The sequence below is a fragment of the Equus quagga genome, chromosome 8 (genome assembly GCF_021613505.1).
Source record: "Equus quagga isolate Etosha38 chromosome 8, UCLA_HA_Equagga_1.0, whole genome shotgun sequence".
NCBI lineage: Eukaryota > Metazoa > Chordata > Mammalia > Perissodactyla > Equidae > Equus > Equus quagga.
Window position 1 is genome coordinate 76,614,601 of NC_060274.1, and position 22,909 is coordinate 76,637,509.

A 22,909-nucleotide genomic window follows, 5' to 3' on the forward strand; every position below is an offset into this window, starting at 1 on the left:
ATGCATGAAGTTTAGATGAGAATTAAATGAAGCTTTATGTGGATTGTAATATCTGCACTGATAAGCAAGGCTTTTTTGTTGCCTTATTAAAAGGCCCCTTTATGTTTGAAAATTCAATTTACATAATCAAATGCATCTACTTACAAGCATAAGGGGTGAGCTAGAAAGGGGAATTCATCCGATTTCTAAAACTGGCATTACTGAGTTGAGTGTGTATTTAGTTTATGTGTTTTTCCTTAGTACAATACATGAAATCCATATTTATAAGGCATTCAATATTTCATGAAATGCTATTTTAGGAACTGTGTTTTGTACAGATAGATTACAAAATCATGTTGAAAATAGGTGTATCTAGAATTGCAGAGAAAAAAATAATAAATTCCTATTCTTAGCCTAATAGGACCAAACTTTTATAAAATCCAGTTCCTTAAATTCTCATCTAAAGCTGCAAATTGATTCACCTAGATTTGACTGTCATCTTCATCACAGGATAGCAGTGAGAGGAAAAGGTACAAAACTCACTTTCTCGGCCATTTCATGAGAGTGATGCAGCGAATGCTCCCTTTCTGAGAACATCCTCCTCTGTTCATAGCTGGCTAGTCGACAAGTGAGCCATGAAGAGAGGGTGCAGCCCCCGATCCCAATGCACGCAAGAGACATGGAGGCAAGATGCAGAGGATAGAGGGAAGAGGTCTTCTTTGTCACTGCCCGAAGGAATTGAAAATTCAGGATGCCCCCAATGAGTCCACAGATGCAGCAGGCAGAAAAGAGGATCATCTGATAGGAAAAAGAAAGAAGGCGTTAAAGTTTAGGAAGCAAAGTTGACCCCAACACAGCGCACTGTCCTGCTGCAAGTCAAGGATGGCAGAACTACAATAAAGAGAAGATGCATGTGATGCTTCCTAAAGGACAGGAGCTATCCTTTCACCAAGATTCTATGCAATCTGACTCAATGGAGAGGACACAGACCATAGTGTTTCGGGAATTAATAGCTAACTATATAAAAGCTAGGGATACAGCTTATAAAAACTCTGAAGTAAGAAAATTTGTCTTCATCTCACTTACCCCAGCCAGTAATCCTCTGAGAGAGATAGTAATACACATTTTGGAAAATGAATGGTGAGCAGATAACACTTAAATTTAGGCACTGAATCCAGATTTTCTGTCTCCAAATCCAGTTCACTATGTGAATCCTCCCAAAATGTCTAAATACCTTCTCATTGAATTGTTATTAGTTCCACTGAGCCTCAAATCTTTATATTTCTCTGGCTGTGTGAGCTTAGGGAATTAGTTAACTGCTGTTTTCATTCATAAGAATTTTATTATGTGTGTATCTACTTCCCCCACAGATAGTTTAGGAACTCCCTACAAACTGGCCCTTTATCTTACAAATCTTTTGTTACTCAGTGGCACCACAATGACAAATACACAAGAGATATTCCAAAAATACTGTTTGGTTGGTTGTTTTGGAGAAACACCAAATGTTGCTTTCCTTTTGTTCCTATTGGTTTGCTCTAGGTCTCTATCAATAGAACGGGACGTTTTATTCAACCTAAATATCCTAAGATCCTTGGCCGAAACAAGCACAATGCTTTCTGCATAGTTAATATTCTGTGAATATTTAATAAATTTAATTGAATATTCCAATAGCTTTAATAATTTTATTTTGTAGTTGCATCTAGTCTAAATTCTTCTATGGGATCTCATGATACTAAATTCTCCTATGGGCTCTCATAATACTAGCATCTCATGATACTAACTTAATTATCCAACCTTATTTCTATTTTTCTCTGGAACACAGTCTCTATTCCAGTCACCTCTCTTGTCCATCAGTATAGCTTGTTCATTCCCACTGCAATGATATTTTTCATCTCCTGGAAATTATTTCGCTTCTTTCTTGGACTCCTAGATGTAAGGCCCAAATCTAGTCCTAACTTCCTCAGAAAGCCTTCCTAGACTTTACTGATCTCCTCCTTTCCCATAATTCTACAGAACAAGCAGCTATATAACTTCAGCATTTAATTGTACATTATCAGGTATTATTTGTTGCTGACAGTTAGCTGAGTTTATCAAGTGCTTATTGAGCACCTAGCATCTGTTAAGCCCTGAGTGAGGCAGCAGTTGGCATTACGAAAAACAATAGCTCATAGTTATTCCCTTTGAGTACATTGCAGTCTTGCGTGAGAGAAGTTACAACATTCCAACATGACATGGCAAATATTAAAAAAGAAGGGTAAATGGGTTGCCTTCAGAGTAGGGAGAAGGGGAATTTAGCCCAACCACAAGTTTCAGACAAGGTTTCCTTGAAAACACGTCATCCAAGCTAAGGGCACGCAGTTCCCAGTGAAGAGTAAGGCCATGGATGTATGAAACAGCACAACGAAATAGCATGACAAGCAGAAAGAAGCACAAGTAGTTAGTTTTATTTCTCTAACTTAATCAGCATTCCTTACTGTGAATGTCTCATAGTACTTATCACCAAGATTGAAAACCCAGTGATGGATTAGGATAAATTTTATAGTTGATTAATGTAATACTGAATATCAATTACCAAATAATTGAATCATCCCAAGTGGGAACTTACAGCTCCCAATTTCAAATACAATTAACCAGTTATATTTCTTTCTAAAGTATATTCACATGGCATGCAGTTCCTTGGGAATATATTTTGGTATTTATTCATTCTCTGAAAATATGGAAAGATGTTACATTCCAGCCTTCAAATAATGAATTACTGTTAATTAAGAAAATAAATGACAAATTTAATTGAATATTACAGGAAAACAGATATCTCTCCTGATGTTATTCTCATTACGTCTTAAAAGCATGACAATTTATTAACATATGCAGACAGAACATTCTTACCTGGGAATTAAAATGTTAAAATTTGTACCCAAGTTTATAACCATATACTGTTTTCAAATCTCACCAGACTGGAGATTCTAGACTGCAGAGATTTTTGGAGTGGAGAAATCTTCACACAATTTGATCGAAGGGTGCAGAACCCCTTGATAGCTAAATATCATCTATTGGAACCTCAGATGGCACAGGATGATAAAGTGGATGGAGGTTTCTAAAATGTTCAGATCTTACGATTTGTAAATAATTTATAAGAGAGTTAGAAAGACAGCAAAAAGAGACCAGTGTCTTTTAAAAAAATCCCTTCCCTCCTCTTCTGCTATGAACTGAATGTTTGTGTCTCTCCAAAATTCTATGTTGAAGCCTAATCCCCAATATGATGGTATTTGGAGGTGGAACCTTTGGGAGATAATTAGGTCGTGAGGGTGGAGCCGTCATGACTGGGGTCAGTGCCCTTATAAAAGAGATTTCAGAGAGCTCTCTTCTCCCTTTTGCCATGTGAAGACACAGCCAGAAATGTGTAAGCCGGAAGAGAGCCTTATCAGAATCCAACCATGCTGGCACTCTGATCTGGGACTTCCAGCCTCCAGAACTGTGAGAAAGAAATTTCTGTTGTTTATAAGCCTCCCTCTCCTCTCCTCCCTGCCCTCTTCTCCTCCCTTCCTCTCTCTTTCCTTCCTTCCATTCTCGCTTCCTTTCTCTCTGTCTCTGTCTCTCTCTTTCTCTTTCTTTGCTTCATCCAAGTTCCAAGAAATTGTTACTATATAGCCATAAAGAGTCTTGGTAAAAGAAAGCGTGCAAAGAATGAAGGCCATGTCTAAAGAATGATGGGAGAATCATAAATGCAAATTGTAAGCCTTCAAAAAGTTTTTTATCCAAAGGTTTCCCTTTATGTAATTTTTAAAAATTGCATCTTGCATGTCTAAAGCAATGGGGGCTTCACCATTTCTGTCACAATAGATATTCTCACAAAGAAAGATGTGATTAGAAAAAAAGAGTTAAATAAAAATAACTGCAATACCCTCCTATTCCTTGCCTCCTCAGATCACTCACCTTGGACAACTCTTTTTAGGGTCAAAGACCACTTTCTAGAGTCCATGTGTAGGATTAAGTTTGCAAATTTATAAAGGTCTATGATCTTTCCTATGGTACTCAATTAAAAAAAAATTGTTTTTTCCTTCTTTCCAACCATCAGAAAATGTTATGGAAAGTAATGGGGAATCCACACTTCAGCATGCAGTTCTTCTCCAGCCAATATCAGGATTAACTGGGAGCATGTTCCATGCCCCCGAAAACCGCGATAGTACCATAAAACATCTGAAAACACTTACATTTGCATGCACTGTAATAAAATAAAATTAAATAAAAAATCTCGGGAATTAACTGTAACTATAACAACACAGCTGTTTTGCTGCTTTGCAAAATTAACTTCACAGTCAAAGCCAGTAATCTTTAGGCCCAGTTCCATATTTAAATAGTTAAATTTCCCATGAAATCAAGCTACGTCTTTACCAACTTACTAAAGGATTCATGTGAGTGTCTGGGAATCTCTAAACTGGAAAAGTGGAGACTGCCATCCACAGCAGTCATTAAGGGTTGCATACTCATTAATTTAAAGAGTATATCAAAACTTTTCTCTCTTTTCTTCTTGTCATAGTCTCTAATAATCTTGATGGTTTTCATTGACAATAAAAAAGCCAGAGTTTATTTGCCAGTCTCTTTTTTATCCAAAATTAGCAACATTCAGCATATGAAAGTTGGCTACTCATCATTTCCATTTTTGAGTTCTGATATTTTAAATATTTCAATGCATAACACAAACAAGGCAGAAACTTACAACAAGTCCAGATTTTTTTTTGGCGCACAATATTCCACATATGCCACAAAGAAGAAACTGAAAAGGAAAAGAATAACAATTATTCCATATCCAAAGATAAGAGAACCCCTAGTTTTTAGTTTATGGTTCACTCATGACACTTGCTCTAGGAAAGCTTGAAAATTTTACATTCCCATCAAAATCTGAAAAGGAAAATACCTCATTCTAGAATACTAAGGGATAAAAATGCAAATGCTAATGAAAATTTATTTTTTGCAAGGTTGATATAGGTAAGTGTGGTATTTCAGCAAAACTTGAATCAGTTTTACCGCCAGAGAAAATAATGAAGTAAATGAATTTAGAGTTCTGTTCCTCCTATTTTCTTTCATTGTCTTCTTGTCCCTTTTTACTTTCTCAGGGAGAAAAGTGGTGTATACATTCATTCATCCTAAGCAATCATAAATCAGTGGGCTATTCTATGGGTAGGGAATCCAGCACGAAGGAAAAGATAAGGTGTCAGACAGGGAGATATTTTTCTATAGAGACAGTCTTTGTACCTCTGAAACTACATCAGGTAAAATGGCTACCTTCTCATTCTACCAGAAATATTGTCCTTGTGGTTATGACAGAAGAACATAAGGGGATGACCTTATTGGTGGCATGTAATTTCTTGTAAATAAGCACATTGGTGACATAATTGCTTTACAAAAGTAATTGCATTGAATCATCTACCAATGACAGCCTATTAGACATTTTGGTTATCAAAACACAGTAAACTGTTAACTTGGATAGAACCATTTAGGACCATTTGAGTGCGCATTTGTAGATACTTCTGGCTGGAAGTAAACCACATAAATAAAATAATATATTCATTAATAAATAATAAGCCCATGAAGGGCTTTCAGATTAGCAAAGAAAACTTTGAATGTGGTTAAACTTATTTCTATTTCATTTCTCTTTTAAATTTTGCTATCTCAAGTCAGAACTAATAATATACATGGTTTTAACTGAGTATCTCACATATGGATTGATTTTTAAATATACACATCAAAATATTCTAAGAATTATCTGAAATAAGCAATATGCGTGTGAGAAGCACCAACAAAATTTGATAAAAATTAATGGGTAAGGGAGGTTTCCCTTTGCAGGAAATTTCTGTATAAGAGAACAAAATGATTATAAAGCAGGCAATGAGGCCAGAAGACAGATCAGCAAACACAACAATACATAAGAATTTGGTATAAAATGTAGATGGCCTTTCAAATTAATGGGGAAAAGATCCAAATCATTTATTCAATAAATGGAATTAGGACAATCTGTTAACCTTCTCCAATATCATATACCAGAGTGTCTATGAAACAGTTTGAATAGTTAAATGCATTAAAAAAATACAAATGTAGTAGGAGATAATAAAGTTAAATATTTATATAATTTTAGAGGAGTGGGAGGGATTTTCTAAACATAGCAGCAAAGCTATAGACCAAAATGGAAAATAGTTATAAATATTAATACACAAAATTGTAATTCCCATAGTCAAAAATATCATAACTATCAAAGGCAAAATATAAATTGGGATTATATTCAGAAAGCATATGACAGACATAGGGTTAACATACTATATAAATAGATCTAACAAAATAATTTTAATACCATAAAACCATGAGAAGATAGAAACTCAGAATTTTATAAAATTTGAATACTAGCATAATTTTTAGAAACCTTAAAAAGCTACTTCTGAGTGACCATTTCTCACCCTCTCTGTGGCCTAGGTCTAGATAATTTTTGTCCCCACATGGGCTCTTTCTTATTGATCCCATCTCACATCTTTCAAGGCTGTGCACCAGCCATTCCAGTTTGAACCAGTTCTGTACCTCTCGCGCTTCCAAGCTTCAGTTGGAATCCTCAGCATGCCCTTCTCCTTGCTTCCCTCGCTAACCCATTGTCCACCCTGAAAGTCCACTCACCCGGAACTCATTCTTGACATAATTTGAAACTATTGTAGTTTTGTGTTCCTTGGATCTCTTTTGAAACCTATAAACATTGCCACTATTTATTCACAACAAAGCCCCAGGGGACCTCAGGAGCATAAGCACAGTTCATCCCAGCTCCTCAGTGGGAACATCTAGGTGACAATAAAATTGCTTCTTTCTATTGTCCCAATAAGGAAAGGAAGTTGAGGCCTTGAGAGGGGGAAGGTAGACTAGGAGGGAAGTCAAACAATATTTTTCTACTCTCAGTCAGGCCTGCAGGGTAAATACTCCCCATAGTTACTTCTGTTAGGTTATCCAAAATCCACATTCCTTACAGGAAACCTGTAATCTGAGAAAAACAAACCTGGGTAATGGGAAGTATATAAAATCGTGGAATTTCTGAGGAGGCTCTATGGGATCTTGGCTGAAGTTTAGCCATGACAGTTTATAGAAAAGAGTAAAAGAAGCACAAAAACTCAGTTAAGCAATCTTTTATTTCACTGGCTATCTTTACCCCAAATCATAGCACTGCAAAGGATTTTAAAAGATGACTCAATTCAGCCCTCCCAGTTTGCACTTGGGGAACTGGAAGTCCAGACAGGTTTAGTGACTTGCTCAAGGTCACACATCAAGGTTACCAATCACACATATAATCTACCTATAATCTAAGGCTTTATTAAGTGTCTAAGTTAGTTAATTTATTTCTAACAATGTAATGGAAATGATTTTCAAGAGGATTTTTCAGGGCTAGTACAGTGTGCATTATACTTGCAAATCCAACTAGAAGTGTTCAATGAACACCTGATCATCTATAATTGCCATTGTTAACTTTTGTTGTAATAAAAATAATCATAAGATTAGTTAATGGTACTATAGTCTAAAATTAACTGTACCTTATTATATAGGGAATTTGTTATAATATTTTAAGATATGTTTTTGTTCCCCATAACTTTATTCAGGATGCAAAGCAGTTATCCACATTATGGAAATTATGAAACAAGTGGAAAACAAATTAGTTAAAAAAAAGTAAGATGGATGGCTACATATGTGTATGTGTGTGCGTACTGAATTAGATATACAACTTTACATGAGAAAATATAATTTTACTTCTGAGAAAATGTGCTGTCCAGGGAGTTATTTGTTTTGCTCTCAATATGAAGTTATATAAATGGAGCAATCTAACGCTAGAGCATCAAGGGTAATTATGTAATAAAACTAGGTAGTCCTCCAAGCAGAATTTATTTGATTCCAATTTAGATTAAATTTATTAGATAACTAAGGTTGTGACTCATTGTAGGATGAAATGGAGCTATTATTAAAATAGCATTCTATATTTTGAGTGGATTTTCTTAATGAAAGGTCCACAGAGCCTCCTTCTTTTGCTTAGGATATCGAAAGACCACCTTAACAATATGAAAAAACAGATAACTACAAACTGATAACTTTTCTAGAGCCCATCAGAGAGCTTAGGTTCCAAGGCAGTGGAATAACTGCAATTCAAAGAGGGACAAACCCCTACAGGGATAGTCTGGATACACAAGCTATGTCACCTGCTGCAGAGATGGGAGGAGGAGGTGCTGGTTGTCATACAAGTGTGGGAGGAAGAGTGGAAAGCCCTGCTTCTCCCTTAGGCTTTCTCTCTTAGGAATCAAATATTTTAAGCCCTTAGCAGAAGGGTAGCAAAGCCTATTATTTCCAGGGTATATGCAAATATGGATTGCGACTGTAACTGGAGGAAAAGTAGGCGAAAAAATTCTTTGTACAGGAGGAGAAGCAAAAATTCATCTTGGGACTAACATCCTATGCCTATACTAAAGGGGAGTCATCATCCACTGCGGGAGAGGCAGGACCTCCTACTCAAGACTAACCATCAACACGAGGCCAAGTCTGGCTTTTGAGGAGGATACAGAATACTGAGAAAGTCCTGCCCACGAGGCCAGATGCACAGGGCCATCCCAAGCTGAGACTGGCCTAGAAGAAGAAAGAAGCTTCTCCTCGACCCCCACCTGCCCTACACCATGAGTCTAACAGGTGGGAGTAACACGCAACAGCAGTCTACAGTGAGGGAGAGGCAAGAGCATGGAAGGTGATCCCCTCTTTGATGGAGGTGAGCAGGGACAAGCTGACAGTGAGCTACTGACACAGAAAAAAGTTACGGCAACCACAGGCCACTATTAACGGAATTTGAAGACTACAGCGCACCAAAGATAATCATTGAAATCATGAAGTCAATTCCTCAATAGAATGACTCCACCTTTCACACTAACAGCCTAAAAGAAGGTATTAAGATAAAATAGTCACATGTTTCTGAAAACCAGTCTTTTAATCTTTGAGCTGTATATCCAGCCAAACTCTCATTCACTCAAGAGATTACAGGAAAGACAGGCTCATTTGGGCAAAAACAGCATGGTAGACTGAATTATGGCTCTCTAAAGATATATGTTTCTTAACCCCCAGAATCCATGAACGTTACCCTATAGGGCGAAAAAGCCTTTGCTGATGTGATTAAATTAAGAATCTCGAGATATGGAGATTATTGTGGATTAACCAGGTAGGGCCTAAACATAATCACAGGGATCCTTTAAGAGAAAGACATGAAGGTCAAAAGAGACAGAAGGCTATATGAAGACACAAAGAGACAGAGAGAAGGAGATTTGAAGAGGCTACAGTGATGGCTTCGAAGGTGAGGAAAGAGAGCGGTGAGGCAAAGCATGTAGGAAGCCTCTGGAAATGGGAAAGGACAAAAAAATGGGACTCTCTCCTGGAGCCTCCAGAAGGAATGCAGCCCTGCAGGCTGATTTTAGACTTCTGGCCTCCAGAACTGTGAGAGAAGACATTTCTGTTTTATCCACTAAGTTTGTGGTCACTTGTTCCAGCAGCAATAGGAAACTAACAGTCTCTAAAACGTTGTTTCATGTGAGACTCTCTAAAGGGGCTACTAAAAGCTGCTCTTCATGAAAACAAATAGGGAAAGACATGAGATAAGCAAGGGATAAAGTAGCAAAAGTACAAAGTAAAACAAAACAGTAAATCTTTTTAATTGAAAAGTATTGATCAGAAAAATTAACATCTGCTTAGAAAGAACATGCCAAGGGATTTTGATGTTAGAGATGGTGGGTTGAGGGTAAAGAAGATGTAAGTAATATGTTCTAAGCTTCTTACATCATTTAGCAGAAGAAAAAGGGGAGCTAACTACTTCTAGCTATTGATAGAAAAGTATAACTTTAAATTTGTGCATTAAAATATAGAAGACCAGAAAATAAAGAGAAAAATACAATAATGGTAATAAAGATTGAACCAACAGGTGTCTTTTTTTTAAAAAAAGAAAGAAAGAAAGTGAAACTATAAAATAAGTTGGTATAAATAATTTCAATCATGTAAGCAGACTAAATGTGAATGTATTCGATTTTCCTAATAAGAGAGAAAATAGAGAGAGGGAGAGACACTCTGCTAGGTTAAAAATATAAGGGATTTGCTAAAGCTTCCCTAAAATGAATAAAAATCTTTTGTTTCCTTACTGGTTTTCTTTCTCTCTCCCTTCTCTCTCTCAGCACTAACTTAGGTTCTAGTTAATGAGTTCCTTATTAGTATTTCTTTCTGTTTAAGAAAGTTTATTTCAGAGAGGACTAAGAGTAAAACAAGTCTATTATAAAATTTCTCCGTTTAAACTATGTAATGGAAAATTTTGAAACCATAGCTCTAATGGAAGCAGATAAAAGCAGTGGTTCTATCAACTGACCAGGAGATTAAGCGAGGGTTGAGTAGATGGGATTATGAAAGACGGTGGGCCAAACTTGCCTAAAGAACAGCTTATTAAAATTTTTGCCACCTAACATTTAACCACCTCAGATGAAATAATTTTCACGACATTCACCAGCCATTATAGAAGATAAATACATTAGAAAATAGAAATGGCGCTACCTTTCTTTCCCCTCAAGATAATGAGCTAAAGCACAAATTGAACTTGATACTTTGATAACCTTTAACAATTTCTACAATTTCATCAAAATTAGTAAGTTTCTTTAAAATGTATAGAAAAGTTATCAGGAAAACAGACAAATATTAAATGTTGAGAAATTGATTCAAAAGACATCTATCTCTGGTTAAACAGTGTATTTCTTCTCGTACCTGGCTGAAAAGTTTGATGATTTGCTTTGCTACCTCCAGTCCTTGAACACCTTTACTTACTCCAATCACCTGTTAAGGAATGATAACTGCAGTCTCTTGAAGGATTATTTTGTAGCTGAGCACAGAAAATGCTAGTGCGCTAAAGTAATTCATACTTTTCCTGATAGTGTGCTGATATGACTGTGATTTTCTTACATGACACCCTGGCTAGACTCCTAATGATATCCTGTCTATCATGGGCTTCCTTTCCTTAGGGATCCCATTTCCACAGCGACTCAAGGAAAAATTATCTGTGTAAAACAGGGAAAGTTTATCAAGTTGGAAAGCCTGCCAGAAGGCAGTGGTCCTCAAACTTGGCTGTGTATTAGTTTCTAAAATTCCTGATCTCTTGACCAATTGAAAATCAGAATTTCCAGGTTGGAACTCAGGCATCAGTGTTTTTAAATCTTCCAATGTGATTCTGACGTGCTCTGAAGGTCCAGAATTGCACGCAGGGCTTTCGCCAGCGCTTTATCAGCAGAGCTACTGCCTCAGAGCTCTCCACTGAAGCACCGATGTTCCCCTTAATTACTCTCAGTGAGATGCGAACAAACATGAAGCCAAATAAGGTGCTCTTCAAGGGAGAAACATGAAGTCCTTGTTTATAACGTAGAGTCAAAGTGTCAGAGCTATTTGGTCTTTAATGGATCTTAGAAATAAGGATCATTATTTCATCATCTTTTAACTTATTCTATCCAGTGCCTTTCATCATTGCTAATAGATTTTTCCCCTAAACCCCTAATCTTTTCTAAACTTTCTTCAAATTTTCTGTTTTTCTATAGTTAACTAGATGTAGAATTGTGCATGATACACTATTGTCTGAAAGAACCTGACTAATTTTGTATTGGGAATTGAGAAAATAGGCCTAAGAAAGACACCAATACAAATAGTCATCATTGTAAAAATATATTGGAAGGAAATAGATTGAAATCAAGCAAGATGAACAATAAGAAAACAAATAACAGTTAAAATATGAGCAAAGGATCTGAACAGACGCCTGACTCAAGAAGATCCACAGGTGGCCAGTAAAAGTGTGAAACGATATTCAACATCATTTGTCATTAAAATGCTATGGACTTAAACAACAATGAAATATGACTACACACTTCTTAGAATGACTAAAATCCAAAATTCTGCTGACACCAATTACTAGTGGTGTGGAGCAACAGGAATTTTCATTCATCGTTTGTACGAATGGAAAATGGTACAACATTGGAAGACAGTGTGGCAGTTTCTTACAAAGCTAAACGCAGTCTTCCCATATGATCCAACAATTGTGATTTTAGGTATTTAGTCAACTAATTTCAAATGTTTCACCAGTGTTATTCATCATTGACGAAAACTGGAAGCAACCAAGATGTCCTTCAATAGGTGTATGGATAAACTGTGGTACATCCATACAATGATATACTATTCAGTGATAAAAAGAAATGAGATATCAAGATATTTAAAAACATGGAAGAAATTTAAATGTATACTGCTAAAGGAAAAAAGCCAGTCTAAAAAGGCTGCATACTGTATGATTCCAAATATATGACATTCTGAAAACAATAGATAATAGGGACAGTGAAAAGATCAGTAGTTTCCAGTGTTTAGGGGCAGGGGGAAGATAAAAGGAGTTGAATAGATGAATAGGGGATACTATTAAGGCAATGAAACTATTTTGTATTATACCGTAATTGTGGATACATGCTAATATGAATTTGTTAAAACTCATAGAACATTACAGCACAAGGAATAAACCTTAATTATGCAAATTTAAAAAATCATTTAGGGGATCAGAAGAATCCCAGGATAGAATGCCGAATGTGACAAAACAATGTAACTGTATAGCAAACATGTGAAATGGTTTCACTGAAGGAGGTGGGGGAAAAGATACTGACCAAAGTAACTCTGGAAATGAATAGAGTCTATAAAACTAAAGGCAAAAGAAACTATACATATCACTGTACTCACTTTAACAAAGTTGTTTCCTACAAGACTACTGATTAACAATTCTGATACTACTACATATGTATACTGAAATTGAACAACTAGATTAAATGGATGGTGGATGGTGGGAGTCAGGTTTCTTACTGTTGGAATGAGCGTAGATAAGTAAGGGAAACAAGCTAGAATGATCCATATGGTAATGGACTAGACTTGTAGATAACAGTATGAACTAATTTTTAGCTTAATATTTATGAATATAGTCATAATAGAGCTATTTATAGATCTGTGCATATCCACATTAGTATATGCACATGCTTTCTTGCTCAGTCACCTGAGAGGGTCTAGGAACAGTGATAGCTTGACAGCAAAGAACATCCCTATCACTCAGATCTTGGTTTCTAATACCATCCTGCAGTAAAAGGAATTACAGACCCTTGGAGAACTGGCTGTTCCTTGGGCTGCAGCAGGAAATATACAAGATGAGCTTGGAGCATAATATAGTGTCAGAAGATAAAGAGATGCTCAAAAAACAGACAAAAACCCCACATCAACTGAGGTTTGTCAGAAGGACATAGGAGCCAACTGAAAGAGCTTCTAATGACTAAAGCTAGAATGACTTGAGCAACAAAACAAACACAGTGATATTGGATTATGACTATGTGTATAATAAATATCCATGGTGCCATACTGATATAAATAAATGATTGGATAAATAAATAAATAAATAGGGAGAAGAGACAAATCTTCTATTTGGAAAAATTCTAAATAATTTATGTACATACTTCGCTCTCAAAGAGAGAAACATAACTCCCCACTCCCTAAGAGTGGGGCACACATAATGACTTCCTTCCAAAGAGTGCCATATGGAAAGGGGGAATAAAGAGCAACTTTAGAGAAGAAGAGACTGAAGAAGCACTACCTCAGCCAGTGATCAATGTCAACACCAAGAGTGGTAGTTAGGTTGATAGTATGTATTCTTGATATGATGTGATGAAAATGGCAAGAATGCACACTATCACCACTTTTCTTGAACATTGGAATGGAGCTACTTTACAATTAGATAACACAATTAGATAATAGAAAGAAATTAAAGGTATTGAAATTGGAAAAGAGGAGGTAAAACTGTCATGGTTTGCGGACAATATGATTGACACATGAAATTCCCAAGAGAATCAACTCTAAAATTTACTACAAAAAATAAGGTAATTTAGTTAGGTAACAAGACACAAATTAATATACGGAAACTAATAAGATTCATGTATACAAATAACATCCTATTGGAAGCTGTAATGGAAGAAACTCCACTTTCAATAAAAAATAACAGAATTCCTAAAAGTAAATTTATAATACAAGTGTAAACCAATAAAGATAAAACCTAGAAACATGAATAAAGAACATAATAGAAAATTTGCACAAATGGCAAAATATAACATCATCTTGGATAAAAAAAGATTCATTATAAAAGGTAAGCTAATACTTTTTGATCTGATTTGTTAATTTAACATAATTCAATAAAAATAGCAAAAGGATCCATTTTTTAACTAGAAAGATGATCTCAAAATTAGTATAAAAGAATAACTATCTAAACATTGTCAGAAAACTCTGGTAAAGATGAGTTATGAGGATAAATGTTAACATCAGTTAACAAAATATATTATAAAACTTCAATAATTAAAACAGAATGACATTTCCACATGAACAGAAAAATTGAACTAAATAATAGAATTGTAAAGTCTAGAAATAAATAAATTATATGAAAATTAGTATATAACAAAATGGCATCTCTAAACAATTATCAAAAGATAGATCATTCCATAAGTGGTGTTTGGACATCTGACATCTATATATCCATCTGGAGCAAAAATGAAATTAGATCTACACACTCCACCTTATAACAGAGAAATAGCCTAATGAGCTAATGAATAAAATTTTAAAATAAACCATAAAATACTAGAAGAAAGTGGAACTTTTACAATCATTTTGGCCTGGCAAAGATTTTTTAGTTATGATTTAAATTTCATGAAATAAAAGACTGGTTTATTAAAAAACTAAAAGCAAGAAAGTAAACAAAAAAAATTCTGCATGGTAAAATATTATTATGAGCAGCTTCAATACGAAAAACTGGAGAAAATATTTGCAGTTTATAAACAAAAGACTAATCTTCCTAAAGTAAGATGAACTCCTAGAAATCAATACGGAAAAGACTAATAATTTGATGGAAAAATAGGCAAAAGGTATGACCAGATAATTCTCTGAAAAACAAATGACTCCTAAACATGGAAATGCTCAACTTCATCTATAATGAGAGAAATGCAATTTCAAACTAACTCAAATGCATTTTTTCACCTATCAGCTTAATCCTAAAGTTTGATAATCTTGGCAAAGATATGGAGAACCAGATCGTCACACATCGCTTTGGGAAGATAAATCAATACGACCTCTACTGAGAGGAAGTTGGCAACAATTATCAAAATTATTTATATATATATATATACACACATATATACACACACACACACACACATGTACACATGTGTATATCTCCTTTGCCTCAGCAACCTTACATTTGAGAATTTATCCAGCAGATATAGTTGCAAGTGTGCAAAATGATCTATGTGTCAAATTATTTATTTTAGCCTTGTTAGTAACAACACAAGAGGAATCTCAGATGTCAGTCAGTAGAGACTTGATTAAATTCAATGGACTTCTCTGCATCTATTAAAAAAAATGTGAGAAACTTCTCTATACACTGATAGGGAAAGCTTGCTAACATATATGGCTAAGTGAAAAAAGCAAGGCACAGAATTGTGTATGTAACAAACTACTTTTTGTGTAAAAAGGCAAGAAATATATAATAATCTATATACATATTTGATCTTACATGTATAAACTAATTCTGGAAAAACACGTAAGAAACAAATAGGTGTGATCACCTGGGTTGGAGGAGTGATGGCAGCTGGATGAAGGGGACCATAATTTCTGAAAACATATGGATTCCTGAATGACTCAAAGGTCTGTGCTCCCTGTGGGTATTTAAAAAAACACAAACTAATAAAAACTCTTCAATCTATGTTTTCAGAATGCGTATTTGAAAAGTAGGATGCCAGCCTGTATTTTTGAGTCAGGGAGCTTTGCTAGTGTTTCTTCAATCACAATACTAAGCCATCATCTTGCCTGCTTTTACACAAGGCTGGTTTTGATGTTTAATTGAACAGAATTTGGAACCTGCTATGGTCAGACCTTTCAGGCACAAATCTCAAAATGCTACAGAGTAGTTCACAGAATTGAATTCAGTTCTTTTGAAATAAATGGAGCCTATCATGGAGGCCGAATACGGTTTTATTCTCAGTTAAGCACAATGAATCACAAACCACTACAACATTAAAGCAGATGCAGCTTCATCTTCACTGACCACCTTCTTTCATCTTTATTTACAAAAGATTTCCTAGTCCTATACACTCATAGTAGTTACTGAAATAAAGCTCTTATTTTGCAAAGCAGTTTGATAGTCTCAACCTTCTAGAAAAAAATGGATTGAAAAAGGGAATTTTGCTCCATGATGGGCAAGTCAACGAAGAAAAGAAACTGTGAACCAAAGAAACAGCTTTAAACCTCATATTATACAAAAGTGGAATTGAATGCGTTATTTCATTTGCCATTACTGGTACTTTTAGGGTGAGAGATCATCTATTTTTATATCCAACTTTGCCGTAGCTCCTCAGACAAAGCTGAGCTTTTGAAATAAAGTTTCTAGATGACATAATGGAATTTCAAACTGAATGAATTAGTAGATGGATGGATGAATGTATTTACAGTATACATGAGGAGGGGCAGAAATTAATCAAATTTAGCCAATTCCAAGACACATAACTGAGTGTGATTAGTCTTTTCACTGAATAAAACACAGTTAACTTCTTTTTTGTTTTTCTGAAACTCTCGTGATTGGTCAGATTAGGTTAATTCTCTTCTCAATGGTAGCATTTGAAAATAATTTGATGATGTTGCCCTTTTAAGTGTCACAATCATAGCTTTGTGGGTTTCAAAAGTTTCCTTCTCAAACCTCAGATGCTCTTGAGATGTCAGCATCAGTAGACATTTCTACATGAAAATCACTGAGAAAGGTATTACCTTGGCACTGAGTGATAATCGTCAGAAGATTCTTTTTAAAGGTGAGAATTGACTTCCCAAAGTAGAAAAGGTTGTGGGTTTTTTTGGTTAATTTTTTTGTTGAGGTATGGTTGGCGTAAAACATTATATTAATTTGTGTTCTTAATTATATGAGACAGAAAATGATTTGGGAAAGTAACCTATGAGTCTATATCCCAGATATTGATTAATTTCCTCTCAGAGCACCAGGCTTGGCTTCAGAATAGACACAGAATAGCTTTTCCCCCCTTGATGAATGTAGAAGTCGGGCAGTGTCTCAGCACTGTCCTCTGAATGCTATTATCTACTCTTGACTGGCCCGTTCTGTAGTAAACTGTTTTGAGTAATTGTAGTTCAATCTTTCCTTTAACCTTAAGGCACACACTATCCCAATCCCATTCAGAAATTTGCTCATGGAAGAAATCCAGATACTTTTCATTCTGTCAAGATCAGATAATGTAAAAACAGTCAAATGATGCCACAAAAAGCTCCAGGACATCAAAATATCAGAATATGAGTTTTTAAAACATAGGGTCAATTGCTTTATTACATTGTGGTTCGTTTAAGCCATAGGTACTATACCTGGCAAGCCAAGCCTGTCTGAAAGCAGAGATTCTAAAAGAAGGAGAGGGGTACCTCATTTTCTGGTTATAAGCAATGGCCCATCCTGGAAGGGCTATGACTAAAGGCAGGTAATTACTATCTTTATGTGTTCCTTCTGGGGAAATAAAAGAATACTGTGGCAGGCAGAGTAGGGTCCCTAAAAATAACTTCACCAAACCTTAGGCCTTATGTCACAATTACAGTAATCTTGACGTTGTGGACTTGAAATCCTTTGTAAGATCTCACTCAGAGTGAAGGGATTCCTCCCCAAGTGAGAACATGTGTTTCATGCAATAATCCCATCTGAATACGTATCTATCCAGTTTCAAGTAACAAGCTTTCCCTCAGCTCTCTTGGGATTTAGGCACACTATAAAAGTTGCCTATGCTACCTCCTTTTTTCTTCTTCAAAGAGAATCTTTGAGAATATGCATTTGGCTGTCTGAACTTTAGCCCAAATGACCTGAGTTACAAAGCACTGACAAGAATTTTTCAAAGGATGACATAAGTAAACCATTTTTATCAGAATGGCATGGGGATGCTTGTTACAAACGCAGAGTCATGGGCCCCCATTGAATCAAATTTTGGTAGGATGGGATCCAAGGATCCGCAGTTTGGATAAATTCCAAGGGAACTGTTATACTCTTTATAGTTTGGAAACCTTAGCTGGAGGATCACAGGACTGATTTAATTCTCTAGTTTGGCTTAGATGAGCTGGCTCTATCAGGAGCTGGCTGGATGTGGGACTTACCATGGGACGAGTAGCCCTGAAGGGAGCTGCAACGGATGTCTAACATCAGACCCCAAAGACTCCTTAGGCTTATATGATGAACCAGGCATCTTTTTCTGGAAGAGTTTAAACTCTCATAGCAAACATTTCTCTCTCCATTCCCTGGCGTTAAGCCAGTTGTCAGAAGCATTCTAGCAGAAGTAAGAGTGTTTTGTTCGTACATATTTCCATCAACCACAGGGGGAAGGAGGTTGATGTTGCTTTCTCTGAGTCCTACTGCAGACATTTTATGCCTTTGCACGGCGAGTTTAAGTGGTTTGTCTTTGACAGGTTCATTTCCCTCATCAAAGAACTGGTAGTACATTTTGGCTTTTAAGGTCTTTTAAGCTTTATTTTTTTCTCTGTTTCCCATGATGATGAATCATTTCTGGGGATCAGAACACTTAGATTGAAGCAAAGGTGGGGCTTTTAGTATACCCACATTAAAGCCTCGAAGGAATGAGAGAATTGCTTCTTTAAAAGGCATAAACAAAAGGAAAGTTTTTTTGCCCAACTTTTTCTGTTCCTCTCTTTCTCTGTCTGTCTCTCTCTCTCTTAGCCTGGAGCAGTTGATTAGAGTCTTGCAAAATAAACACAGAGATGACTTTTACTTCAATTCTGTGGTTCAGCATTATAGTTTATATTATTTAGCAAGCCTTTCTCTGTTTGTTACACTTCTTATAATGAATATTTTGGATGAAGTAGGAAATTATAGTTTTCTTCCTAAATATATTTATGCCACAGTCTGTCAGGATACATAATTGGACTGTGAAAACCAAGATGTTGGAAAGAGTAAAAGAGAATAAAGTGTTTCCAATCTCCATAGGCGACCAACAAGTTGCTGAGCACTATTTATAGCTCACCTGAAATTTCCTGAGGGTGAAGTGTCCCGTTTCTCCACACACTTACTTAGTTAACTTCGAACTGATTTTAAACGACGGCAAACGTGTGTTATATCTTTTCCATACCTAGTTCAGTTGGATTGCCAGACAGCCCTAAAACCTTGACAAGGTAAATAAGGAGACTTATCACTCAATTCTCCAAATAGGTCATTGGAAAACTTACAAGATTTAAAACTGATTGTAAATTTCCCATTGCCTTAACAAAGTTTTAAATAACATTTTACAAGAACATGAATCAGGCTGTTAAAGCTAGCAGATTCTGGGAAACGAATCTGGAGAGTGAGGTTTTTGAGGACTAAATTTTGGAAGGAATCATTGTAATTGAATAATGCAATAACAGTGCAGAAGATTTATAAACTTAAGCTAACAAAGGACTCAGGGAAGATGCTGAGTTTCTGAATTGTTTCAGAATAGCTCTGAATGGTGGTTTCTGAGCGGCACTGATTTATTTTATTAATGTGATGGCTTTCTGCTTTCTCTGGATAAAGAAGACCATCATAAAATAATTTCAGCCTTCCACGGATTCATTTCTTCTTTACTCAGCAACTTTATTATGCCAGTGTAGTCGCATAGACACTTACATGTCTTTGTAGTACTATAAGGTGATACTATAGTGAATAAAAAATACTTATACTTTTGAACAGAGCCAAACAGTAGGTGCTGGCCCATAAAGAAGCAAAAAGATTAAACCTGACAGTTTTTCTATTTCCTGGCTTTAAGGTGCACTTTTACTGAGAAACCCACAAAGATGGCAGGAAGAAATAATAATGAGGCAAAAGGAAATAATTTCAGAGCATTAAAAAAACCACTTGGGTTATGGACTTTGGAGAAAATATTAAACACTGCACTCTCCATCAATACCATTCAGCACAAAGGTTATTTGCCTTACTGGAAGAAAGTTTATAAGACGTCTCAGCAGACAGACCTTTACCCCCATCATCCAATTCCTTTGTTTTAATTCCTGTTTAAGGACCCCAAACGGGAACACTTTCACAAGTATTCAGTTGGGATAAATTCGCAAATTTCCATAGTTTACTTTTTCAAAAGTTTGTAACGCTTACTATTTGGGTTCTCTTTCCCAGTATTTCTGGGAAGGCTGAAAAACTCTTTACTATTTCCATTTTGTGGATGGAGAGATTAAGATGCCAAAGTAAAAAAAAAAAATTACACAGCAAGTCAGTGGCAGAAATTCAATGAGAATTGAAGACTGGGGCTCCCAAATCATTGCTTGTTGCACGCTATACCCCATTTCACATTAACACTAAGAATAGTAGAAACACCTTGTCAAAAAATATTCTTTTTAACAAACAAGTCATAAAATGTTCCCATGAAAAGCTTTTGAGGGAAATCTCTCTGGTAGGAAGGAGGACAGCTATACAAGTATGCCCATCACCTTTACTTTTAACCTCCCCCTTGAAATTGCTTTCTCTTTTTCCTCACAGTCACTATCATACTCAGCCTCAGGTATCCCGGCTGTATCTCTAGTCCAATTTGTGGATAAAACAAAACATAAAATAAAATTCTTCCTATTTATCCCCTCAACACAACTAAAATAAGCTGATATTTTCAAAGGAACTTGATAAGAAAACAAAGGGATACAAGAGCAAAATTAGCAAAGAAAGTGTAAGATGCATGGCAATGGTCCCCTTCCTGGCGAATAACTCATCTAACATGCAGGCTGCGTGCCATCCTACATCCCGTCTGAAGGACTCAGTACTAATGCCAGGAGGATATCAAACCTTAGAAGACAAAGGGCCAGAGGCCACTTCCGTGATCATCTGCTCCCAAACGAAATTATCTTTTGGAGTATTCTGTGAGCTGACAATAAAAATGGTGACACTTTTACATTTAATTCTAATTTCTATCCAGATTTTGAAAAATCAAATACACAGAAAATCTTTCTTTTTATTTATTTTGAAGTGTTGAGACCATAAAAATACCTGTCCGTGAGATTATATGATTGCTGAAAGATAAGCTATACAGAACAGGTACGTTTTGTGCTGCAGGATGTGTATATTTATAGAATGAAGGTAGTACTATCAAAAATTCTGTGGTTTGGCCTATCTGGGAAACGGGAGAAGTCTAAAATATTGCGTATTATTTTTGGATTTAAATGCTAGAACCAAGAATACTGGATAGGAGTTGCATGGAGTGAGATTTCCACTCATTACCAGGAAAATTTTTCTAACGAATAGACCTGTCCACAAAGTATCTTGGGCTTCCTCATAACATTAATAAGGTCTCTTTGGAAATGGTTGAGGAGCGACTGAATGACCACCTTCCAGGGTACAGAGGAAAAGTTGGTACAATTCTGACAAGGGGTTGAAGTAGGATCTTATGAAATATATTGACATTATGGTTGAGAGTAATTTACCACATGGTTAGATGATCAATTTTCAAAGAACTGGAGTTCGGTGACAAACATATGGCACTGTGCAATCTATCTCTGATGAAACAAGATATTTTAGGCTCCGCAGTGTCCTGGGCTATTTATTGTTGTGACCATACATTAGACAAGACAATGTTTAAATGTATGGACCTACTGGTTAATTGAAGCTGCTGAATATAGTATGCCAGATAGCGGTTTACCGTAACTGCAGAAACAGCCATGCTATTTTTACCTTTCTTTTTATTTAAGGTTAATAATAGATGATTCTTTATGGTTCCTAGTGTTTAAATTATTATAGGCATCTATATACAGATTTTATATTCTAGGCCACTTTCCAAAGAATTAATTAATTCATATTCTTTATAGCACTGTGTGTGTTAGGGGAGCTAAAAGTGGACTTGATTGCTTTGCCCAGAACCTCAGCAGGAAGGAACTACCGCCAGGTCCAGATTTAGAATTTGGTGAGTGTCTTCATTGCTGTCTTCTCATCCAGTTCTCTCTTGGGGACTAGAGAAATCATAGATCATCCCTACCATGATTGGCAGTTTATTGTTACAGTGATTTTACCCTCTTAGCATGTGCCTTTTTAGGGTTGGGTTGAATTATATTAGTAACAATTGTAATGATAATAAAAATTTATTTAGGTTTAGGGAAAGGAAATGCAGTATAAAAGTTATAGTAATAAAAAGAATGGGCTAACATTTCTTGAGCACTTGCTAAATCCTAGGCTCTGGGCTAAACACTTTACATACGTCATCTAATTTAATCCTCAAATTCAGTTGAGAAAACTGATGCTGAGACCAGTGTTTTTACATCATACAGCTGGTAAGAGGCAGAACTGACATTCAGACATCAGCCTTTCTAACTCCAGAGGCTGAAGTAAATTAGGATTTTCTAATCATGATTTTACCCCAACTCTCTGAGCTTCATTGCAGTTATGTTTCTTTTTTCTTTCTGTATTAGAGGCTGCTCCTCAAGCAGAGATCATAATAAGCCTTAAGTTTTCTCTTTTGACAGGAAGATGCTTTGGGAGTGTGGTAATAGAGATCAAAGACAGTTTGCCAGTTAATGAAGATCAGGTCTTGGGTGGTTATGATGCGGTGGGAAGAGACAGAATAAATTCGAGTCCACTGGTAAATACTAAGTGTGATAAGGGAGCTTTCCCTCTAAAGGCTATTGGATACTAGTCGCTGAAGAAGTATTTTTCTACCACTTGGTGGCAGTAGCTACTAATTAATTGATAGCATTGTTTTTTATTTTACAACTAAAATTCTTGTCTGTTTCTCTAGCTGGCAGTGATTTTTTAAAAGATTTCTCCTTTCAATTAATTAACATTTTCATGTAATATATTTGCTTC

At 35.9% G+C, this 22,909-nt stretch overlaps 1 protein-coding gene across 1 annotated transcript in view; it reads right to left on the reverse strand.

Moving 5' to 3' along the window:
* Window positions 1-22,909, reverse strand: part of TMEM196 (transmembrane protein 196) — a 51,271-nt gene that overhangs the window by 3,467 nt on the left and 24,895 nt on the right. Inside the window, exons 2-3 of the mRNA XM_046669038.1 lie at window positions 4,697-4,753; window positions 523-777 (exon numbers count right to left, since the gene is read on the reverse strand). Coding sequence (XP_046524994.1) covers window positions 523-777; window positions 4,697-4,753 — 312 coding nt within the window. The remainder of the gene's footprint in view (window positions 1-522; window positions 778-4,696; window positions 4,754-22,909) is intronic.